This window comes from Nymphalis io, chromosome 11, assembly GCF_905147045.1.
Source record: "Nymphalis io chromosome 11, ilAglIoxx1.1, whole genome shotgun sequence".
NCBI lineage: Eukaryota > Metazoa > Arthropoda > Insecta > Lepidoptera > Nymphalidae > Nymphalis > Nymphalis io.
In genome coordinates, this window is record NC_065898.1 from 2,287,498 (window position 1) to 2,313,571 (window position 26,074).

Here is a 26,074-nt window from a genome sequence, read left to right on the forward strand (position 1 = left end):
ATATACGTTTATATAATACATAACTTGTACTTTTCGTGTGAAGTATCTACAGTTGACTTACTTACTGGCCGTCATAGATATTAACTTTTTATTTAATTTAAATCGAATATTTTGATCCAACTTAAGGTGTGTGTTTACTAATCGTTGGTAATTTGTTTGTGGTGGAATATGCTCCAAACCTTCTCCTCAAAAAGAGGAGAGGAGGCCTTTAGCGCAGCAGTGGGACATTCACAGGCTGTTACGGTTACGGATACATAATACATTTTGTTGTTAAACTTTAATTATAGTTTGATAATTTTCCATATTCAGAGATACAGCTTAGACTTTATTTTGATGAGGTTAACTTGAAAAAATGCTGCGTCTCTTTCTATCAAATGTCAAATCAATGATGACAGAAAGAGAAAAATCAGTGTTTAACTAAACAACCGCTTCACAATGTTTATAATTAATACCTTTAATAAAACGTAAAAGTAAAGTAAAGTAGTCTCTATATACACTGGAACTAAGTCTACTTTTTGACTTCCAAGTTCCTAACTCGAGGCTACAACTGAGAATTTATCGAAAGAAAAACTTTAATCGGTTCGACCTGGGGTTTGAACCCAGCCCCTCAGAATCTGCTTTATATATCCTATCCACTAGACCAACGATAAAATACGATCAAATTCTTTATTCAACATGGAAGCATTACCTTCTCTTATTAATTGATATAAATCTACCATCAGCTCAGACTTGGGAAGAAACGGGTAAAGAAACTCAGTAAAGGACTAATATTTATTTACTAGATCAAATTTATAATTAAAGGACGGATCGCAACAGTGTTATAAAAATTATTGTAGACGCTTTGTTAGTTTTTGTGCATTTGATATACCGTTATCTAGCTTTTGTTACTTTTTAATAAATTTTATTTCCATTGAAGGAGTGAGATCACACATACAATGACTTTTACTCCAATTATAAAAGGCGTTCGAAGTTTAAACTAAGCCTTCTCACTTATATATTCTTATACATACTTTTTAATAATTAATAGATTAATTATTAAAATTTATATCATGAAATAAATCGCCCTTAAAACAAATTCCCACGGATTTAAAACGGCATCTGACACTATTCATGTATTCAACAGTACTATCACGACTTGCTGGTTAATGTCCTTTAGTTTTTAAACCATTTTGACAAGTTAACATTATTTTAATTAGACTTTATATATTTAATGGTAAATTTATTTAATCGCCTTAATAAATCGAGGTCATATGTCAAACGCTACGAATAATTTTATTAAAGCCTCACTTAAAATATTTCACCAATATTAATTAAATACAACGTACTCACAGTATATTATTACTGAATTCACGTGTTAAAATACAGCTTATTAATAAATATAGGTTAATCGAAAAATACGTTTCGATACTCTTTTAAACATTTGTTTTATGACTACTATTTAATATTATGTGAAGTAGTATTCATAATAATACAAATAATAACTGTTCTAATTCACTAACGGTTTTTATCGAGAAACGCTCGACGTGCATCGGCAGTACTATTTCCTATTGTCATGAAAACTACTTTGTATAATCACATAAGCGATATAAGAGCAATTCTTGTAGTTATTCTGTAAAAACAAATTCCAAACTCACTGCAGAACACGTTCGAAAAAATTGTGGCAGTCATTTTCAATAGTGCTATAAGAACCGCTTCTGCTACCATGGTAGCGCTGCATTGTCAAACCTGAACTTTAGTAGTTATCGATATGAACCATGAGCAAATATTAGGTGGTAGGGCTTTATGCAAGCCCGTCTGGGGAGCTACCACTCACTCATCAGATATTCTTTCGCCGAATAGCAATACTTAGTATTGTTGCATTCAGGTTTGAAGGTGATCCTTTAGGCGGTTTGAAGGGTGAGTGAGCCAGTGTAACTACAGGCACAAGGGACATAACATTTTAGTTCCCAAGGTTGGTGGCACATGTAAGAAATATTAACGATTCCTTCCACCGCCCATGTCCATGGGTGGTGGTGACCACTTATCATCAGGGGAACCACTGGCCCGTCCGCCTACCTATAACATAAAAAAAAAAACATATATCGAAATGCTCGGCATCAGCTCAGCCATAAGAATACACGCATCACATAGAATATCAGTGTAGGTTGGCTTACACCAATTTACGAAAGATACCGCGAGTTCTTTTGCATTTCTGTTCATATATCGTAGGTGAAATCAGATTGTAATAATATCATTGTATATTTTCCCAGGAAATACAGCAATTCGTGACTTTATTCAGGAGTAGTTTTTGTGATAAAAAAAAAATAAACAGAAATAATTAGTAACCTTATTACAGATTCACATGTACCAACAGTCCATGATGCGAGCCGAGGAGGTTCGTCGACGGCGTCGTGAAGACATGCCCACTACTCAGACAGCCGTGAACAACATTCTAGCGGCGGCTGCGAGGGAAATGGAGGAAGCGAGGCATGCGGCGCGTACAGGAGAACGTGTCGTTGCCAGTATACAAACTGAGCAAGAAGGTTAGTCGTGGTAAAGTTGCCAAAGTATTTATACCATTATTCATATAAAAATATGATAAAAAATAAAAGGTAAGTTACGAAAAGCGTTGGCGAAGGAAGTGAAATAAGTAGAACTTTTGAAGATCGAATCTATAACGATTGTTTTATTTTTTTTATTTTTTCATGAAAAGTACATATGTACATACATAAATTATATATATCTTTTTAAATATTATCATTTGAAAAAAAAAGGATATTCGACAACAAATATTGCCTTCGTAGACAACAATTTTAAAAGACATCTACTTCGTGGTATGATACTTGTGTAAACCGTCTTTGTAAATATACTTATCATATATTCTAGCACAAAGCAGCAACGCTTAGTATTATTGTGTTCCGGTTTGAAGGGTAAGTGAGCCAGTGTAACTACAGGTACAAAAGATAACATTACACATGGCGCCAATGTAAGACTATTGTTAATATTTCTTACAATGCCAAAGTCGTCGTAATTTTTGGTGTCGGATATCCAGTGGTGACCATTCGGGTGGCCCACATGCCAGTCCTTCTACTTTAAACAATAAAAAAAATACACAAGGAATCTTTGGCGGCTGGCTCTCACTTTACTATTGCCCAATTTTAAACAGCTCAACGTCTGAGGCGTTCTTGTTATATACGACCCACAGCCTCATGTTGTAAAACTTCTGAGCTAAAATTCGATTATGCATCGGACCACCAATTTACAAAATTAATAACATCATATTTTAATTGCATGTGTGCTAAAACGTAAGCTCCTATCAGCGTCAAATCTAATTAAGAACCCATTCCTCGTCAAGCTTATAATAATAATGTTTATAAATAAATGTTCGAAATTCGATATTAGTTAAGAACCCAATAACAATTTTGTTCTCTGAAGGTTTAATACGACTTTAGCGTAAAAGCTATTTTAGTTTTATCAATATTTACCATAATTGTGTTACGGTTTTTATTTTATTTTTTCCTCCTGTATTATTTTAAGAGCGATGTTTTTCGAGATAGTATTCGTAAAACCGAATTTCAGAGTTGTATTTGTATTGTTAATTTAATCAAGTTTCTCAAGCTTAGGGTTGCGACGTTATTTACGATTTTTTGTCGTAGTCATAATACGTCATTTTTTTTATGTAAAACCGGTCTGTTTTGAATATTTACCAGAAAATCTCCTAAAATGAAATGAATTTGGCTTTTTTGTTGTTAATCATTCATTATTTACTATGGCCTACCTACTGCCACGAAACCCCACCTCTCCCTTACACGCATGCGAACGCGCGAACGGAAACTAGTAATGCTATCAAAACGATAAATAAAATATAGAAATCTGATACTGCGCTCCTATGTTAATTTCGTATATAGCTTTTCATTGATACTATCCTTTAATATATGTAAAAATTAATATTGATTGTCCGGTTTTCATTAAGAGAAGTGTCGCATGTTATATAAAGTTTTCGTATCGACATCCGACGAGCGGGGAGTGGTCCGGCTTCCTCCGTGAAAATTATTCACATAGATTACAGGCCATTAAATTTTTGTAGCACTTTTTGGTACTTTACAGTTACAGTTTGTTCGAGTGAGACCTAATGATTTCATCTGAATAACTTATCTAATGATAATAAGCTTATAAAATAATATTTTCTTGATAAATTGTTATTTATGTTATAGACAAAACTATGTTCCATTTGAAATTAGTTGTGACCAACATTCGTCTGTGTTACTGTAGTTTTTGTAAGCGTATCATACGAGTGCTTGTTCTTTAATAAGCGCAAACTCGCAACTCACCGCAGAAAACGCTCGTGAAATGTCAGAAAGTGATATGAGACATTTACCACAATTATAACATTTCAAGAATACACCCATCAAAATAATCACCATAAGTTGGTTTTCAATATTTTCATGAGTAATGAAATGAGTTCTATCAGAAACTTTATCTAATATATATTTAATCAAAACTAATTTCAACTCAACGGAGAAATATATTTATATTATTTACAATAATATTTCGTAACTTATCGTACTGACTGGATTCAATATATGAATTGTCCAATGTTCCTTGTAATTAAACCTTCGCAAATTAAATTCAATCCGCAGCAGCTGCAGCGTCAGACATGAAACATGATTTAGAGAACGACAGACCGAAGAAACGCGTCTCTATCATGTCCCCAGACGACGAGAAGTTACGAGTCAAGAAGAAAGCTATGACAGTTCGCTTCCAAGAAGACAATAAGACTGATGAACGTCCAGCTAAGATTTTATCTCCGGGTAAGTAATAAAGTAGTAAAACTGTATATGTAGATGAAAAAAAAACCCTTCGAATTAATATTCGTTGATTTTCGTTCCGGATAAATCTCACAAATAATAATTTTCTTGGAAGTAAAGTGTTGTACAAGCCTGTATGTGTAGATACCACCCAGTCATCATATGTTCTACCGCCAAGCAGCAATGCTTAGTATTTTGGTGTTCCGGTTTCGGGTGAGTCAGTGTAACTACAGGCACAAGGGACATAACATCTTAGTTCCCAAGGTACGTGCCAAAGCGTTGTAAGCAATGGTTAAAATATCTTACAGCGCCAATTTCTATGGGCGGTGATGACAACCTACCATCAGGTAGCCCTTTTTCCAGTCTATAAAAATGTATTTAAATAACCAACCTAGTAAAGATTAATTACAGAGTTTCTTACCGGTTCTTCTCATTTTTCATTCATTCCATTCATCATCATCCATTCCACATTCATTCATTCCGAACCAATAGTATCTTTACATTCAATTGAATTAAATAATTAATATTAATATTTAATAAATAATACTAAGATTTTTATATAACATATTGAGACAACTTGTTTGTCTTATATAAGTTAAGTTATATATAAGTTGTATTATAGAGAAGTAGTGTTTAATGATCGATGAAGTTTGTACATAAAGTAGTAATGTTTAAACACGTTTCTCTCGCTCATATCGGCGAGAACGTTACCGTCGAGTTTAGTTAGCCGATCAATAACTAATGCAACTTTTGCTCGCATCACGCTCCTTCAGAGATATTCGAACGAGTAAATATTATTGATATAATAGTTAGTAATATAGTAAATTGATTTTTTTACACTTATGGATCGTCATTTCAACTACAATTAGTATAATTAAACAGTCTACATACGTTAAATTAATTTAATTATGTAGAAACTACTATTTAATTAATAAATAGTTCTTTAACCCGCCATATTATTCTAAAACAAATTTGTTTTATAATTACAGATAAACTAAAACTTTAAAAGTTTACGAGCCGGTCGGCGTGGTTGGTAGATACTTGCCTTTCACGCCGAAGGTTGTGGGTTCGATTCCCACCCAGGACAGACATTTGTGTGCATGAACATGTATGTCTGTCCTGAATCTGGGTGTAATTATCTATATAAGTATGTATTTACAAAAGAAAAGTAGTATATGAAGTATATCAGTTGTCTGGTTTCCATAGCACAAGCTCTGTACAAGCTGAATTTGGGATCAGATGGCCGTGTGTGAAAAATGTCCCAGGATATATTATATATACTTTATTAGACAAAAATAATTTAAAAAAAAAAGAATAATGAAAAATTTATATTACGTATCACAAGCGTTGTTACGATACGTGTGATTTTATTTATTTAAAACATTTTTTAAATAACAACTACAAATAAATTCAAGGTTAAACGAAAGCCTATTTCAATACAAATACGCAGTGAATATTTTTCAATTGAAAACAATTATTCTTTATTTAATCTAGTCGAATTGAATCCGACGCGTTCTCAAATATCACTTTTTAAAACGTTATTTCATTGTTGTTTTAAAATGAAAATTTTCGTGCAAACAATATTTATATTTTATTTCGAGCGCTCGCGTTAATTTGCCGAGACGGCGACTTGGATTGTAATAAAATTATGACTTCATCGCGTAATGGAATTTCGAATAATATATTTTTAATCTCATTAAGATAGATAAGGACGAAATTAGAACAATGGTTAATCAAGTTACATTTATAAATTAATTAAAATTATATATACTTAAAGAATTCTGAAAATTTATTATGAAAAACAAAGCCATGCTTCAATATAACATCACGATTTAGTTTGTGTATAGTTTTCTAAAAAAGTGTAGAGTTATTTTGAATACCCTTTTATATTTATAGGTTAAAAAGGTCAAAGGTCAATGACATACACTTTATTCTAATCAACAATAAAAAATCTACTACAGGTTAGGAATGAAACACTTTGAACCTTAGAAGCATCGTTGAACGAAACTCGTACGTACATATTTAACAATTATATATAAACCTTTGTATATCATTAACTATCACTATTTAGTTCATATTTAAATCAATTCAACGGATATACATACATTTTTTTTATGTTAACAATTTAATTATACAAATTACATACACAGGCAAAGAATATTGAAATTGTTTCAGACATCATTATAAACATCATTAGTGCTAATGAAGAAATAAATAATATTCATTTATATTTTAGATAAGATTAAAAATACTTTATTTTTGTTTAATATAATTAAATTGAAAATTTCAATTCGTTTCTTTAAAATTATAAAATGTATTGCGAAACAGTTAACTTTTATTGCTCTATAATGCTACTTAATATTATTAAATGTGAAAGTTTTTGTTTATTTGTCATAGCGTCACACCCAGACGTGTAAACAAATTCGAATTAAATTTCGGTATGTAATCATGAAATGTTTGCAAAGCGAACGCTCGAAATAATATATTAACTTTACTATTTATTTAAATTAACTATTTGATTCATGAAAATAACAATTATTATTAACGATTAATTAACAGTTTAACTTTTTTCTTTAAAAGCCGAGAGAGTCCATTTGAAGAGGCAATGATTTTAAGTCGCAATCAACATTTTTTACACGACTGCCCCAAAAAGGAGTTTAATGTTTTCGGGTTTTACGTATGGTTGTGAGTTTAAAAAGATTTCGATGAATGTTGTTGTTGAATGAGTTTCCTTAGAATACATCATCCCGTGTGACACCCTTTTTTTAATTTTTTGTCAGCGCAGTCGTGTTTTTTTAATTTTCGACATCGTTATAATTAAATTATTTATATTGCAACCCTAAATCTGGCAGTAAGACGTCTGAAGGCTGTTATTACTATTTATAAAACAAAAAATTGTCTTACTAATATTATATATGTAACATTTTGTGTTTTTAGATGGTCAAATCAAATTTGCTTAAAAAATCGATTTTGTTTTCGAATAGGTACTCTAATTACGTAAATAAGTAGGATAATTTAGGTGTTTTTTTATTATTTATAATTACATAAATTATTTAAAGCAAACATGAAAAATGTAAATGGGAGTCTACGGCGCGGAACTAGTATATATTATAATTATTTTTAATAATTTATTTTTGAATAATTACCAAGATGAATATTATTTGGGATTTTCCAAAATATTTCGTTATTATATTGTAGCGACTAAACAAGTTTTTAATTATTAAATTGACAGGTTTTTAATTTTTATATTACATAAATATTAAAATTTGTCATCAACCAAAATATAATAAATTTTAAAAATAAATTATTCTTAAATTAAGGTCGTTTATTGCCTTGTTCATTAAATGAAGGATTTTGATCATAACAGGTCATTTTTAGGTCAACACTTAACTATATTATTATAATATTTAATATTACGGATTAGGCATCGGTTATTACAGAATTTTTTTCTTGGATAAACGACATTCGATAAAAGAATCTTTATAAAAATTAATAAAAAACACGCTTTATTCGAAAAATAATAATATATGAAAACTTTTTTTAAGGATCTTGAAACGACTTATGCTCATAAATATGTATGAGATCCTCAGTTAATACGAGAACGGGTATTGAAACACAATATAATATGAAATATACGACACAAATTATTCATAAAGAAAAACGAAAACATTTTATCCGATAAATTATAAATATGTATATAATATACTTATACACATTTAAAAAAAAAAAACGCTATTATCGTCGAACACGGTTAATATTATATTTTCATTACAATAAATACTTCTTTCGCAATTACGATATGTTAATTAAAAAAAATAATTGTTAGAATATATTTAAAATCATCTTCCCATGAAAGAAATAACAGCATAACCCCGTTACAAGACTACAACGCAACTGTTATATTTGTATTAAATACACACGGACATACATACGTTGTAAATATATAAAAAAAATCCAAGTCCAGTAACTTCAGTAGTTGTATGTATTGTAGACAGCCAATATAATATGAATATATATTCCGATCCGAAACAGCCTGTGAATGTCCCACTGCTGGGCTAAAGGCCTCCTCTCCTCATTTTGAGGAGAAGGTTTTGGAGCTTATTCCACCACGCTGCTCCAATGCGGGTTGGTGGAATACACGTGTGGCAGAATTTCAGTGAAATTAGACACATGCAGGTTTCCTCACGATGTTTTCCTTCACCGTAAAGCACGAGATGAATTATAATCACAAATTAATGCACATGAAAATTCAGTGGTGCTTGCCCGGGTTTGAACTCACGATCATCGGTTAAGATTCACGCGTTCTTACCACTGGGGCATCTCGGCTTTTTTTTTTTTAAAAAAATATATATTACCTTTTCGATTTTCCACTGGCAGTTCTAATTACTAATGCTTCTTACATTGCCAGTGTTAATCGACAGATACACTTATCGTCAGCCAATTTACTGATATGCTAAATAAAAATTTAAGGGTATAATCGGAACCTCGAGAGATTAAAATTTAAATAAACCGTATTTTATATTGCACGTTATACTACTTACATAGGACCACCAGTCTTTAATAAAAATAATATTTAAACATTTTTACGATAATAAATGTTGGAATTTTAAAATTTTTAAGATAATAATGACGCATTTATTTCGCGAGGCGAAACAACAATAGAACGGTCTCAAGACAATAATTTAGTGTAATTTCCTTTCACGGCTCACAATTTAATAGCGAGTCTCCGCTTGTAAGTAGATACTTGCAATAAAATGGGAAACACTGTCATACTTTTATTAAAACAAAGTCTTTTATTTTAAACAAAGCAACTGTATCCATTTTTTATTTCGTTTAAAAAAAAAAAAACAACTATACTGATAAATGGAAGGTTTGGCTTTGTAATGTTTAACAGAAAAACTACTAAACAAATATACATAAAACTTATACCAGAAGTAGCAGCGCGTTTCGGAGAAGGAAGTATATAGTATCTTTTATATATATACATTAATATCTGACTGACTGAATGACATATTAACGCACAGCTGAAACTACATTGGGGGGGGGGGCTAGCACCATTTGCTTAGGGAAACCCACTCAGGGTTCCTTATAAAAAGTAGATTAGCACTTAGGTAGGATTTTTGTAGATTTTACCCCTAAGGTAGTAAAAGGGGATGAAAGTTTGTATGGAAATCCTTAATTTCGATAAAAGAGCTATGCAAATTCTGAGTTATGACGCGAGCGAGATTTAAGTTTCAGTTCTTCGTAATTTCACCCGCTTTAAATTTAGTGACACGCTTGAATTTCACGTTCTTGTATAGTATATAATTTTTTTTGCTCAATTTAAATAAAGAATTTAAATATCTAAATTATTTTTCTGAACGTTATTTAAATGTGCGTAATTACATCGTACAGTTAAATAAACGATTTATCACACAATCGAATTTAATGTTAACGGATGTGGAAGACACGTGGAAAAATATTATTCTTAGTTTAAAATTAATTTATACCATTTAACATTTATTCTAACAAATGTTACAATTAATGCCTTTTGAAATTAAAACGCATGAGTGATCGTTGCAAAGTAATGAGGAATATTTACTAACGTTTTTTTTAAATATTTTACATATATGCAAATCAAATTGCATATATGTAAAATATTTGCTTTAATATACGTAATGTCTGCATAATATAGAAAAATTCAATTTAAAACAATTTATGTTTCTTATGAATAGGGAAAAAATCATACAAGACATTTAATTTTAAAACTATTTAAATAAGAATTATTTACATTGAGAATTTAAATAAGTACGAGTTAAATTAAAAAATATATTTTGTATGTAAAAATCATGGTCGAGTGCAAAGCTAGTGGTCTCTAATCGTATTTCATCTTTGAATCTGAATATTTTTATATAGCAAAACAGTATAAAAAAAAACTATTTTTTTTATAAATAATATTGTCAAAAACAAACTAAATGCTTGTAAGTGCGTGCAGTGCGTGCGTGTTAACTTTGCAATGTATAACATGTAATTTATATAATTTTATAATTATAATAATATCCTGGGACATTTTTCACACACGGAAATCTGATCCCAAATTAAGCTTGTACAGAGCTTGTACTATGGAAACCAGACAACTGATATACTACATATACTATTATTCTTTTGTAAATACATACATATATAGATAATTACACGCAGACTCAGGCTTGAAACAGACATGTTCATGCACACAAATATTTGTGTGCATGAACATGTCTGGTGGCTTTACTGGTGGTAGAGCTTTGTGCAAGCTCGTCTGGGTAGGTACCACCCACTCATCAGATATTCTACCGCAAAACAGCAATACTTGATATTGTTGTGTTCCGGTTTGAAGGGTGAGTGAGCCAGTGTAATTACAGGCACAAGGGACATAAAATCTTAGTTCCCAAGGTTGGTGGCGCATTGGCTATAAGCGATGGTTGACATTTCTTAGAATGCCAATGTCTAAGGGCGTTTGGTGACCACTTACCATCAGGTTGCCCATATGCTCGTCCACCTTTCTATTCTATAAAAAAAAAAAAAAAAAATATCTGTCCTGGGTGGGAATCGAACCCATAACCTTCGGCGTGAAAGGCAAGCATCCACCAACCACGCCAACCGGCTTCTCATATTATAAAATTTTAAAATGTTACTATAAATAATTAAAACTATTTAAAAATTTCTATGTCAATTAAATATATTCAACAAAAATTAATAAGGATATATTCAACTGACATAATATATTTTTAAATTATGAATATATTTTTTTAAACTGAAATGATTATTATGTTATAATATGTGATTTTTTCAGGTGCCACTAACTCAAATCACGGCAGCAACGAATCTAAGATTGACGACTTGAAGGCCGGTGGTATCAAGGTGGTCCAGCTGGCGGTTCTGCAAAAACCCACCAACAATGAACACGACGATTCAGACGGTGAGGTGCTAGAGCTCGCTGTTACCATTTATATATGTAGACTAAACATATATATACTTGAAACTTAGCCTGTAAACTAATATATATATATATATATATATATATATATATATATATATATATATATATATATATATATATATATATTGTGTTAAATTTTGGCTTTAAATGCCTGTTTCCACCGTTTATGGAGTACACTATGGTGTAGTGTACTCCATAAAGTTTGATGGTGAATGGTTGAAGCGTGGCTCTTCATTTCAATAAAAGGATCATATAATGGAAAATTAATAAAATTACAGATAGCAAATATGTTTAGTTAGAACGCTATAGTTTAGATATAAGGTGGTAAAATAGAATTGATATGACTCATGTTGCAGAAAAAGGCAAACCAGGAATGGACGACGATGAAGAAACAGATTCGAGCGGTTCACTATCAGATACAGCGGCCAACGAGTCGCAGGACGGCCGGCCACATGTGTGCGACATCTGCGATGTTAGGTAACGACATTATTATATCATAACTCGACTTGTGTGTGTGTGTTGTGTGCATTATAAGTTAAGAGTTTTCTGTGAAGAAATTCCTTAAAGCCCGAAATTTGAAAGACCTAACACTACAACTGCTTGCACACTCATGACTCGGTGCGCACATAACCGAACTTTCCTGTCGTGATGGATTGCTGTCCATCGAATTATGAGACTTCTTCACTATAATATCTATTGTTCAGATGGTCAGTCTCCATTGACGTTGGCTGCGCTTATCAAAATCGGTCCGGACGATATCATCATTACGTCATATTGAAAAAACTTATTGTTACCCGACATACAAATTACTACACTTTAAATTTAATTTTACTGGTTTACGGGTTGACTAGTGAGATAGTGAGATACTAGTGAGATAGATTACTGGTGGTAGGGCTTTGTGCAAGCTCGTCTGAGTAGGTACCACCCACTCATCAGATATTCTACCGCAAAACAGCAATACTTGATATTGTTGTGTTCCGGTTTGAAGGGTGAGTGAGCCAGTGTAATTACAGGCACAAGGGACATAAAATCTTAGTTCCCAAGGTTGGTGGCGCATTGGATATGTAAGCGATGGTTGACATTTCTTACAATGCCAATGTCTAAGAGCGTTGGTGACCACTTACCATCAGGTGGCCCAAATGCTCGTCCGCCTTCCTATTCTATAAAAAAAAAAAAGTCAGTAATTATCAGGAGGAACACATAAATCGCACACGGTTGCTCTTACCTCAACAGTGTATGGGTTGGCTTATTCCATTACTGAGGTCCTCCTCCGGCAGCGAGTATGGCCTCGTGCTCTATTGTACGTACTAGTAAGAAATGAGAGGGGGGGGGGGAGGTAAACAAAAAACATCTCAACAGCGTCGTAGTACATCGGCGACGGTGACCTTTTTGATAACTTACCATCAACAAGCCCTATTGGCTAGTTTATATTCCTTAAATAAAGTATGAATAATATGAATAACTCGTATCGCACTACACCTCGGCCCCTAACGCCCCGTGCGCAGGTTCGCGCGCTCGTCGCACCTGACGCGCCACCGCCTCACGCACACGGGCGAGCGCCCCTTCACGTGCGGCGGCTGCGGGCGCTCCTTCGCGCGCTCCGACAAGCTGCGCGTGCACACCAAGATCTGCGAGCGGGTCAGTACACGCGCACGTATCGTTTATTCCTCCCGAATCCTTCGCACTTCCCTCGTCCCTCCCATACCCGAGCTCCTATTCCTAGCGATGCTTGCACTATGACTCATGTTTTAACACTAACGCTTTGAAATAATACTAAAATCTATCCGACTAAACCAATCGTAAACTATTATTATAATGTCGTATACTTTTTGCATCGATACAAATACCGTATAATATAATTTGACGATTTCAGTGATCTTTCTTCTTCTATAACAATTTAACAGCACGCTTTTTCAATGAAATTACTTTTCTACTATAAACAATAATAACTAGTTATCAAATTGTAAAATCTTATAAAATCAGTATTTTTTTTAAATAAAAAGTTATAAGATATTTTTTATATATATTTTTTAAAAGTTAAATCTATTATATTGTTATATGTACTCGAAACACGTAGTAGTTTGCCTAAATTAGCTCAAATTGACCATCGATGCAAAAAGACTAACAGAACACAACGCTAATCAGATATTATTTCAAAACGTTAGGTGCAATCAAAACAAATAAAACTTCTCCAGGAGGACCCGACGGTGGACATGGCCAACGAGGTGAAGCGCGAGAACAACTCGGAGGTGATGTCGGGGATGGTCCGCACCACGCACCGCGAGTCGGGCCACCTCGTGTTCACGGCCAGCGGGGACGTCATGCTGCCGCCGCGCGGGCAGGTCGTGCTCAACACGACGCTGGAGCCCGTGCGCAACGAGCTGCTGGGCGGCGACCTGCTGGAGCCGCCGCGCCGCGGGCGGGGCCGGCCGCGCAAGACGCCGCTGCCGCTCACGCCCAAGGTCAAGAAGCGCCGCGGCCGCCCGCCCAAGACCTCGCTCGGTACGTAGCGCGCCGCGCCCGCGTACGCGCCGGGCCCGCGCTCATGTCCCCGTCTGTGCAGACATGGAGGGCTGCGTGCTGACCAGCGGCGCCGTGGCCGGCGGGGCGCTCACGGGCCACCAGCTGCTGCTCAAGCGGAAGCGCGGACGGCCGCCGAAGAACTACTTCCTGCCGCGATCTGGTCAGTACACAGCCACACGGCGGTATGCGAATCGGTTCCATTAGACTTAAGATAACTTTAAAATATATAATATAAATAAAACAAAGGATTTCGATCTTGCCACTGGAACTGCGAAATTCTTTAATGTTTTTATGTATTTATCAGATTATCTCCTTCGCTTACTTATATGTAGTGTTTTATAAGTTTTTTCTACATAAAAAAACACATTAGTAAATTTAAATTCCAGTAAATAGCAAATCGACATGACGTCATTGTTTTCATAACCTTTATTTGAACAGCATCTCTAACATTCTATTTACTCGGATAATATAAAAGCATTAGTTGCTTGTGCATATTGGTTTCGTATTTTTTTTAAATTAATAATTAATTATTTTTATTAAAACATTACTATTTGTCAATTTTAATTTTCTCTGTCACAGAGAAGGCATAAGTATTCCTATTTTAAAAATATCAGTTTTCTCCGAATTTTAAAATTAGAAATTTCTCTCAATCATAAGTCATGTATGTACATGTAATAAATAATAATAATAATAATATAATATCTAATATCGAAATTCGGGTGCGGTGGACAATTTAAAAACTTGAAATACATTAAAAAGAACAAAACATAACTAACTAAATTATTATTACGGAAATTATCTTATGAATATGTTAAAAAACTGAAGGAAAAACCCATTTACAGGTCATTATATTTTGCTAATCTTGTCTAAAATTCATATGGAAGACTAAAATGAGTCAACATTTTTTACCTATGATTAATCGTCTAATAAAACATGAACAATAACCTAACATTCCGTGTAACTTTAAAACTATTATAAATTCTATTTCGTTTATTAATAAGGTCGATAATCAATTGGCTATTTTTTTCCCGTTAATTTGTCTCGTAGGATGTGTAACTTTAACAGAGTTTATTGTTTCGTGTGAGTGAGTGTGTGTGTGTGTGTGTGTGCGTGCAAATACTGTGCCTCATAGCATTTGCTTTTTGTTTTTTTTTTCTTTTATATCTCATGCAATCCATTTGATTTTTTGTACGATCAAAAAGGAACACATTAGAACACCATCGTTACTTATTCACTTGTGTATACTCTAATTTCAAATGATGAACAATATATATTTATTTTAAATTGTAAATATAGCTATTTGATGGTAAGCGGTACCAATACCCATTGATATTATTGGCTTTACATTGTATCACCATGTTCTTTTGAAGTTGTTACGGCCCTTGTCCCTGCAGTGTCACTGGCTGACCCTTCAAACCAGAACAGAACAATACTTTAGTATGAGTTGGTGGCACCTACCCAGACGGGGTCAATGACCTACCACTTTTATATTGTTATCTCTTTTTTAGCTTAAAAAAGACAGTGTCAATTCTAGTAATGTGAAATTAGATTTTATTTTTAACGCAATTAGCTGAATATAAGCATTTTGCTAATGTGGTGGATTCAAATTTATACCGTTGATATTCGATTTAAAAAAAAAATACTATAATAGAAGTTCAAACAAATGAAAAACAAATATAATGGATTGAATGTGATATGTGTATTGGCGTAGAGAAGTTGATAGTTCTCTTACTTTCATAATTTTTAATTTCCGTAAATATCAAATTAAACACAACGAAATTTATGAATTATTTAATATTGAAATATATATTTATAATATAATACATTTGCTTTTTAATGAAAAATAACTGCGCTGAACACAAGACGCTGAGCTAATGAAGTCTTTCCTTAGGTATGGATATGTCAATACCGATCCAGTACGGGCTAGCCGCGGAAGTGAGCAAGATTTGTTAGTATCACACATTCAATGGCATGTCAAACTAAATTATCATTAAAATAAATAAAATGGGGACGTGTCAGTACTAATCGGTATTTGTATACTGTGATACTAAAATCATTATTTTAATTATTAGTAGAATATTTTTTTCTGGTGACGGTACTTTTTAACAGGAATTTACTTGTTTTTTTATGTATGTATAGGTGAAGTTTAAGTATATAAAGGTGGTTCGTTGTTGATTATTTACTTTCCTCTTAATACTAACTTGTGATGTGTTAAGAATTTTATATTATATCTGAATTACCGTATGAACTGTTTTATCATACTAACATGCCTGCTTCGCCTGTGTCTAATAAATAACAATTATATATTGAGGTATATGCATGTAAAATGTGAAAAAAATATGTGGAGTCGTTTAGCAATCTCATTGCCGTAAAACGAAACCTAAGTATTTTAGTAAGAAAATGTATTTCTAAGATAGCATGTATATGTCCCGGGACAATATTTGGAAACGATCAAGTAACAGTCGCGCAATAAACACTAAACGTACATACCACTTCCAGACGGGCGACCCAACGAAAACTACAACGCGACGAACCTGCCGTTCGGCGACTTCTCCTACCTGACCGAGATGATGTACAACCCGCTGGCGTACTCGTACGGCGTGACCAGCGTGGACCCCGACCGCAACGTGGACGCCGACCAGAGCGGCGCCACCGACGCGTCGCACGAGCGCACCATCGACGTGTCGTCGTCCTCGTCCGACGACGACGACGCCAGCCGCGCCGAGCCCGACGAGCCGCCGCCCGCCGACGCGCAGGTCATGACGGTGGGCGACTGCCAGATCGTCAAGCTGCCGCCCGGCTGCGACGACAAGGACGACAAGCCGGACCCGGCGCCGGCCGAGCCGGGCGTGCCGGCCGCCGCGCCCAGCTCCGTCACCATCACGCCCATCACCACCGTGGGCGACTGCACCATCCGGCCGGTCGAGAACACATAATGTGAGAACCTTAGGGTCTACCCCGTCCTCTTGATACCCTTCAAGTGGAAATAGATTGAGAAATGTGCGAAGTGAACGGACTTTTATGTTTCGTTTGTACACTCGTAGGCCGACGGTACTGCGCCGGTCCAGCCCTTGATACGTTTTTGTATGACATTCCATAATTTAGTTATTGAGTAATCGATTAATTGAAATTATTATTTATTAACCTATTCGTAAAATGTTACACTGAGTTGTGATAATTAAAAGCAACCGTTTGTAATCCTTTTAGATGGCCTAGTGGTAAGAACGCGTGAATCTTAACCGATGATCGTGGGTTCAAACCCGGGCAAGCACCACTGAATTTTCATGTGGTTAATTTGTGATTATAATTCATCTCGTGCTTGACGGTGAAGGAAAACATCGTGAGGAAACCTGCATGTGTCTAATTTCACTGAAATTCTGCCACATGTGTATTCCACCAACCCGCATTGGAGCAGCGTGGTGGAATAAGCTCCAAACCTTCTCCTCAAAAAGAGGTGCGGAGGCCTTTAGCCCAGCAGTGGGACATTCACAGGCTGTTACGGTATATTTAAAAAAAAAACTAACAGTTCGTTCACAAACAATTTCGATATGTCACTATTACATAAATAATAGTGACATACAATCTATACCAGTTTCCGATTTCGTCCATTTTGTTCCGAACAAAATATCCTATTTACGTATAGGTACGAACGTCTTCCTGCAACGGCTCTAACGAAATGGATGAAACTCTTTACTATTTGCTCTTGTACTTCTGGGGTAGACACTAAGAAATATTATTATTGTGGTAGCATTCGTGTGGAGGGTCGGTCGGCCGTCGTCGTTTCATATCCCGATGCAATCGATGTTCACTAGCGCTTTAATGGATGGTAGATTTTTGATTGTTAAATAAGAAATTGCTTGTGCCATCATTCTCAAGACTATGAGTGTCTTAGGGGAAAATATAACGCAATCATGGAACAGGTGTGTGGAATTAGAATTATGTCTTCCTAACTGTTTAGTGTTAATGCTTTTTATTGAATATCGCGTACACTTTACATACTGCGGCGATGTTCCTCGTTCAAGTCTACGTATCAGCGGCCTAATCGTGGTTCTGAAATGCTACTACAATGATCGAAACGAAGTGAATAATACAAAAAAAAAACTAAGTGACTGTCGAAAATGCATTTAAATTGGTGATGTAATTTATTGAACAGGAGATTTAATTGTAATTGCTAAAGCTTTACAAAGACATTAGAAAACATGGCATCGATGTGATTTTTTCACAGGTAGATAACGACGACCTATAATGCGACTACGTTAAGACGACATTGGCATATTCGTTAAATGTTCACGATCACCGGTCCAGTAGCGATCGCTAAATGATTGGCAAGTGACGTCACATTACAGTCAAACGTGGTCGCATTATCGTTCGTCGCTCCGATATGTATAATCTGAGCCATATTAAACATAGTTATAGTTTAAGATTTTATATGTATGTAGAAGTATTTTCCTAATGTCACACACGTATGCCATGTTTTTTAAATGTTTAAACAACAGATATACTCATTCTGACACAATCATTAAGAACAAATGTCACAACAATTAACATTTTACATGAAAACCCGGGAATAACTGCCACTTTACACGTAAAATTGATTATTTATAATAATAAATAATAATTGTGAAGTAGGAAAGTGTAGTTTCCACGGACGAGTACGAGTAGTTATCTATTAGTGAGACTTGAATGCAATTGAATATATAATGAGGTTTTCATGTACAATGTAATCATATATAATAATCACTATAGATTTATAATATTTTCCGAAACTCTACATAGAGGAGTAATAAATATTTACTAAATATTGTAATGATGGAACGTAGATATATAATATTGTACTGTGTTGCCTTCAGCGTATTTCGTACTTATGTTAAGCTAGTTGCCCACTAAGCCACCGCGGTGTGTAAAGCGGTTTACAGATCTCAGTGAGCTTGAATTGTAATATCAAGCCTAATTTTATGATGTGTATACAATATGATATACGCTTACGTGGGTAGCGTTCATATTAAGAATTATAAACGGTGATTAGTTGACGAATGGTCGATATTCTGTTCCCCCTCCCCGAAATACTGACAAATCGTTATTTTAGGATCGAAATTTTTTTAGTAGTTTTAATAATTATTCATAAGTAGCGTCTGATTGGCTGTCTATTATAATTAATATTCGTAATATAAGTTTTAATGAGCGTGTCTATTAATATCGCGGCGATATATTTGTTAATGGCGATACAAAACCGCGTTATAAATAAAGACGAGATATTTTGGAATTATTTTGCTAATAATAAAATATGTTAAAATGAATCAATTGAAGTATTGGAGTTATCGTGTAGTAAGCACACGCTGTTTCGCCTTTCCATGTCTAAATGTATCAATCTCTGTGAATATTAGATCGTAGAGCGTAGTGTCTTAGACTTAAAAAAAAAATATATTCTAAATATTATAAACTCGGCAACACCACACGAACAAGTGATACGAAGTTAGCTAATTATTTTAGCAGAACGTTTTATGAACGTAATATATAATAACATATATTTCTTTAATCATTTTGCTGTAATGTGTAATCGTAGAGTTAATGTAACGCAGTATGCAATAAAGGACCCCTCGCGACAGCCTCGCCCGGGCGCCGGCTGTGAGACAGCCAACTTCGGGATTATCTTTATGTTCCTTTAATTATATTCGATGTTCGTTTACGCTTCATGTCGGTGGAAGTGTCGCATTATAGTGGACGTCTTCAAAGTATTAACTCGCTACTATGAATATTTTTAAGAAATTATTTTCTTCAAATATCTGTACAGTAGTATAGTTCCTAACGTATAATCGATACAAAAAATGTAACCCTTCAACTAATCGTAGCTGATTAAATATAATTTCTTTTAGTGTTTAAGTTTATATTATGAGATCAAATTATTCTTAAATCGTAGTTCACTACTAGTGATATATCGTCGAATCGTTTTGAGGTACGCTTTCCTTAAAGTATATTTTATTACGTATTTAATGGAAGACTGCTCTGTACCGTTTTCTATTTAATTTAATCGGTTTTTTTTTATATATTATTTAAGACCGATTCATCGACTTACGAATGTAAGAAGCCCAAGAGGCATTTATTGTCATGAGTCTCAAACGGCAAGCTAAGATTACTGCGTGTTAATTTAACGAAATGAATCTGTATTTTTATAACTAAAGATAAGTTAATGCGATCATTTACTCCCATACAATGTGAACTTATATCCCACATTTAGTAGATTAGGTTCGATTTTAAGTTAAAATTACAAGGGCCCTATTGGCTTTGTGTTGTCGTTAAGTTTAGTATGTTCCCTTTTGCCACTTGATTAGCAATCAACATCTGTTTAATATTATAAATAGTGAAACCGCAATATCTTAACATTTATAAATAACCTAACAAACTAAAAATATTTAGTTGAACATAATTGAACAACATTGACACAATAGTGTCAATGTTGTTCAATTATATCAGAAAATTATGTCGTTTTTCATCAAACTATATGACAGAAAACGTGCCTTTTTATCTCAATATATTTTATACAGGAGAAATTTGCGGTACACAACCGTATTCAGGAATATTTGTAGATGCGAAGATAAGATATATGATCTTATACAAAAGTATTTAGGTTTTTAAGTCAATCAGATGTTGATTGATGAACAAAGGCCTTATGGTTTGGCAATAATTGAAAATAATTATTTATGGAATGTTAGAAGAGTGATTGCCCGGTTGATTGCATTTATTATTGTTTCCCTAATTATATTTTTTTATCGTAACATCGGCAGTGGTATAATCAGATACTTAATTGACGAAAATCATTTGCATTTATTTTTATATTTGCATTCAAACAATCAAATTTAATTTAAGTGCATTTTATAAAAATTTTAATTTATTTTTTTATGTATTCAAAATTTTGTTCACTGCCAGTTCAATGATTTAATAAAATATTGAACGATACCACTGCATTCAAATTAAAAACGACCTTTACAGCAAGATTGTTTGAATAATAGTTTTTTATCTCGTCATTACTTTTTAGTAATTTATATAATATGTATTTTATGTTTGAATAACCTAATGTTCCATTTGACGAGATTAAGTTACGCAATTAATTATACTCGAAATTTTTTATAAGAATCAAAATTAATGTTTTATTCAGACAACAGATGAAAATTATGTTTAGTTGTTATGTGAAAAGATTTTTATATTCTTGTATTGTGAAATGGCTATCATTTTACGTTGTGATCATGTGAGTGCAAAATTTTTTTTTTTTTAATTATTTTAACCAGTTTCATTGACTATCGTCAATACAAGGGCAGCAGAAATAATAAAATGTTTAGTTCTGCATAGTCCAAGAGCAGTATTTTTTAGCTGTAGTCTTTATTATTATAAACTTTTTTTTTATTATTTTAACATTTATGAAATTCGATCGTTAGTTAATTTCTAACAATGAAATATTTAATAAAGAAATCACAAAATAATTCGTCTTTAATTTTTTACCTTGTGTTAATTATATATAAAAATCCTCAAAATATAGATTACATAGCAAATTACAAAGAAGAAAAAAAACTAATCAAAATAATTTAAATATATATATTTGTAGGAAGGGAAGGTTAATTTTAAAACAATAAAACAATATCAGCTGCTATTTTTTAAGAAAATATAATAAGTGTATATATCACCAGATCACACAACTTTAGACATCGGTATCAAATCTTCTGTACACAATCTCTAAACTAATTTGACAAAATTCAAATACTTCCTATACTATTTTTAGCCCGAAACGTGAGGTGATAGAAATATTTTTAATCCTATCAAATTAGTTAAGTTTAAAGATTAGTACCATAAAACAAAAACTATTTTTAATAATTATGGTAGTTTTATTAATACAAAATCTTATTAATCTTAATTGAAATACGATAGATACGATATTTTATATAAATCTCGCATCTCATTAATAAAACTTTTCAATTATGTTACATTTTGTGTAAACTATACACGGAGATAAGGATGATACTGAGCTGTTTACAAATAATTGCCTTTTCATTAAGGTTCAGTGTTAGTGTATATTTGCCTGCAATTTTATCTTTATTTTATTTAAGTACACTGAAAATAAACAGATTAAAACAGCTTCACTCTTTACCACGTTTTTATTAATTATAAATATAGATATTTGGATAAGCAAACCAGTATTGTTTAGCACAGCACTAGCTATTGACTAAATATATTTATTTATACTTTCTGAACCGTGACTCTGCGATTAATTACGTGCCCGGTGGAGGGGGTGGGCCATGGGCCCATTGCGGCAGTGGTCCGGGCATGCTGCAATAATTAGAACCGAATATAGGCAGGTTTTGTCTGAAAGGCGGAGGCATGTTCATCGGAGGCATTCCATGCATTCTTGGATTTCTACCAAATGGAAGCCTGTTATTCATCACATACGGGGGTGGTGTTACAGGATTAAAAGGCGTATACATGGGATTGAATGTTGGAGGAGCGAGATATGGACCACCAGAGTCTACATTAGGATGCGGTGGAGGGGTTCTCATCGCTTGATCGTCCCAAGGTCTTTGAGCTCTTGCGAAATGAGGAGGATTCCTTCTAAAGCCGGGCGGTACCGAACTGCGACCACGACTTGAACCACCAAACCTACTGCTGGAGTCTGAAGGTCGGTGATTACGCCTCGCTTCAAGCATTTTCCGTGGTTGGGGGTTTTTAGAATTTTCCCCATTATCACTTGAATCTGGCTGCTTGTTTTGTTTATCCTTCTTTGCTTTATTAGCTTTTCTTTCTTCTTCATCATCGGAATAGTCAATGTGGTTAGGTGGAGGTTCTATATCATTCAACCATGATGCATCAGAACCTTTTACCCTGAAAAAAAAATATTTTGATTTATTTAAATATGAAAAACTGAAAATTAATATATGTCTTTTCTATTATTTTAGTAAGGCACATTATGGTCATATATTCTTTGTGCTTACACACAGGCTCACTTAATCTTCAAAGAAGAACTTGGTGATTGAGTTTTGGTTACAGAGTAATTGATAAGAAGGCTTGCAGAATGCTCTTCTGGTATACATACAAAGTTAAAAATCTAAATACTTACTTCATAAGTTCGGTGAGGAAGACATAATTAGTGTGTTGGCTGCGAGGTGCGATAAACACCTCCATGCCGGGCTGCACACCGCGCTCCTTCACATGCTCCAGGGAGTTGAAACGTACACAGTAATGTGGTTCCGTTACCTAATTAATTACAGTTGGTTGAGTAAAAGTCAAATACTTATTCGACTAAGCATTTTATATAATACATATTCAACAAAGTTTAATGCAATATGAAGCATTAGTGTTAGGTTGCAAAATAAGTGATAACTAAGCAGAAAGGCTTACAAAAAGCCTTGTCTGATGCATTATGAATTATATAATTCATTCGGTCATTGATAGAAAATATAATAACATAATATTAAATATAATATATTATGAATGAAATGAATAGAAGAATAGTCTTATTAAAAAGAAACATATATAGAGATAAATACATAATATTTGAATATAACGAACATGGTAAGAATTTTTCAAATACATTTTTTTATTAATTTAAGAATTGTTACATCAGACAAAGGTCATCTACTCCATGACATAATTGTTCTCACTCACTCCTCAAACTAAACATTATTATTGTAAGTTAATAATACAAAAGAAGAAAATAGCTAAACTTTAAATAGACAATACTGAAAAGGATTAACTGGTATTTGTATATTATATTGCCATTAAGTTTGTGTATTCACTAGGTATATATATTTTTATTAGTAATTGTATTTAAAGACTTTTGTCTCTGTCCCTGTTGTTTTGAGAATCATTAGTTTGTCTTCTTTCACTACTTTAATTTTTTTATTATTATTCTTTCAAATAATAAATACAATACTTATTGCTTTAGTCTATACTTACAGGTCCAAAAACATCAAACACTTTTCCTAATGCTTTGGCTCCATTTTCTAAAAAAAGAATGCTGTCCAAATCCACCGCTGGTGTCTCAGGGAATGCCCGAACTATAACTGTAATTTTTCGTGATATTAATTACAAATTAATTTTATTTAAAGTAGATCGGCAGACTGGCGAATGGACCACCTAATGGGAACTAAGATGTTATGTCCCTTGTACCTGCACTTGCAGTTCTATTTAAATTTTTATTTAAATTGCTACATAGTACTTTCATGTAGTCAATACATTGTTTTGTTGGGAAGCTAAGCTTATTTTGAGCAATGCATTAGATTTATGCCTCTTGATTGTCCATTAAAATTAAGTGAATTATGGGATTATGGGAATAGAAAGTGCACTAGAGACTTATCTTCTGCAGTTACTTAATTTCCGTTGAAAATATGCTGAAAATGTTTATGTTATTATAAAAATTTGAAAATTATGTAACAAATAACCCTTCATCGTTAACATTAAATAACTTCAAAATTAATAATATTTACCTAATCTATCAACTACACTGGCAATGGTTCCAATTTTAGTTGTTTCCTGTGCTGGAAGGCTTATGGCAAGATCTTCTATTGGTGGCAAGTCATCCAGGCCTAGTTCTCCATGTACTTTAAGAGGATCAAGCTTGCCTCGATTATTACCCTCCAGTTCATCTCTAAAAATGTATAGTAAAGATAACAGCAAAAAATATACAAGATTCCATAAAAACAATTAATATAATATACAAAATTTAATAACAACATTTTTAATATACAAAAAAAATTGTTTTTACCCGCTAGATATTTCTTCAATATCTTTAACTGAATCTACATCACTATCACTAGAGTCATCTGAACTGGAGTCCGAATCACTATCAGCATCCCTGTACTCTGTTACATCATATTCCACAATTCCACTTTCAGAGCTATCTATTATCATATGTCTCGTTACCCCCACGTCGCTCTCACTACCTTCCGATAGCGGACCGTGAGCGCATGCATTAATAATATTATTCTTCAATACCATCTCACTGAGTTCCACAGCATCAGAGTCCTCATTTCCTGTATTATCATTCGATCTCGTGTCCTCCGAGTCGGATTCCGAGCCATATTCGGCAATTAAGCTCAGCGACACATTTTTATTGTTACTTTGATCAAGGTTTTCCATTACAATGAACAAACAATTCCGCGTGGACGGCAATGTTGCTAAGAATTTATTGTACTGCTTCTATTCTAACAATTATATAATAAAAATGTAAACTTGCGTTTCGGCGATGATGTATATAAAAAATTGTGGTGATAATATATCGTAAATTCACTTTTTGGACTTAATTAAAACAAATCGTACAATCGTGAAATTGCAGAAAAACAGATACTACTATTCTAAAAAAATAACAATTGACACTTGACGGCTTACCATAATGCTTACATGAAATTGTACCTATGTAGTCTGTCAGTTTCAGTACAGATAAAAAATAACTACTTTTGCTTTTTATTTCATGATGTCGCCGATTCAAAATGCAAATACGATTAAATAATTATTAATTAAGTAATAATATCTTAACCTAATGGTTTAGCCAGACCGTCTCAGATTGTCTGTATTTTCGATAATGTGATAAATTGATATAGTTATTTGATGTACTTTTAAAATCCCAATTATTTAAGACTTTAACAAAGAAAATAGGTTATTGTCCGAAAATAATGCAGTGTTACTTTAGACATGATAATGCATCAAGTATACAACTCAAAATTAATTCTTTGGATCTCCTACAATGCAGCTTAAAATAATCAGGCTCAGACTTATAGATTCAAAGCCCCTAGACTTTGTTACTTAAGGTCCCCCATTCTGAAGC

At 33.4% G+C, this 26,074-nt stretch overlaps 2 protein-coding genes across 6 annotated transcripts in view; one reads left to right on the forward strand and one right to left on the reverse strand.

Annotated features, from left to right (window-relative positions):
- LOC126771590 (zinc finger and BTB domain-containing protein 17-like) overlaps positions 1–26,074 on the forward strand; it is a 299,967-nt gene that overhangs the window by 14,286 nt on the left and 259,607 nt on the right. The window contains exons 4-12 of one of the 5 annotated variants that reach the window (XR_007669553.1): positions 2,336–2,522; positions 4,620–4,790; positions 11,599–11,724; positions 12,102–12,222; positions 13,251–13,383; positions 13,911–14,247; positions 14,309–14,428; positions 16,160–16,216; positions 16,768–21,274. Coding sequence is in view for 4 of the 5 variants with exons in the window: in XM_050491559.1 (XP_050347516.1) it covers positions 2,336–2,522; positions 4,620–4,790; positions 11,599–11,724; positions 12,102–12,222; positions 13,251–13,383; positions 13,911–14,247; positions 14,309–14,428; positions 16,160–16,216; positions 16,768–17,204 (1,689 nt within the window). In the remaining variant the exon portion in view is untranslated. Of the gene's footprint in view, positions 1–2,335; positions 2,523–4,619; positions 4,791–11,598; positions 11,725–12,101; positions 12,223–13,250; positions 13,384–13,910; positions 14,248–14,308; positions 14,429–16,159; positions 16,217–16,767; positions 21,742–26,074 lie in introns of those variants that run through there. The other 4 variants (XM_050491559.1, XM_050491561.1, XM_050491560.1 and 1 more) reach the window with 4 other exon arrangements.
- On the reverse strand, positions 21,906–25,626 carry LOC126771620 (H/ACA ribonucleoprotein complex non-core subunit NAF1). The gene is made up of 5 exons (XM_050491608.1): positions 25,016–25,626; positions 24,738–24,898; positions 24,208–24,314; positions 23,369–23,505; positions 21,906–23,133 (listed from the first exon to the last, which is right to left on the reverse strand). Exons 1-5 carry the CDS (start codon positions 25,387–25,389, stop codon positions 22,527–22,529), a joined length of 1,386 nt encoding a protein of 461 aa, XP_050347565.1. The 5' UTR covers positions 25,390–25,626; the 3' UTR covers positions 21,906–22,526.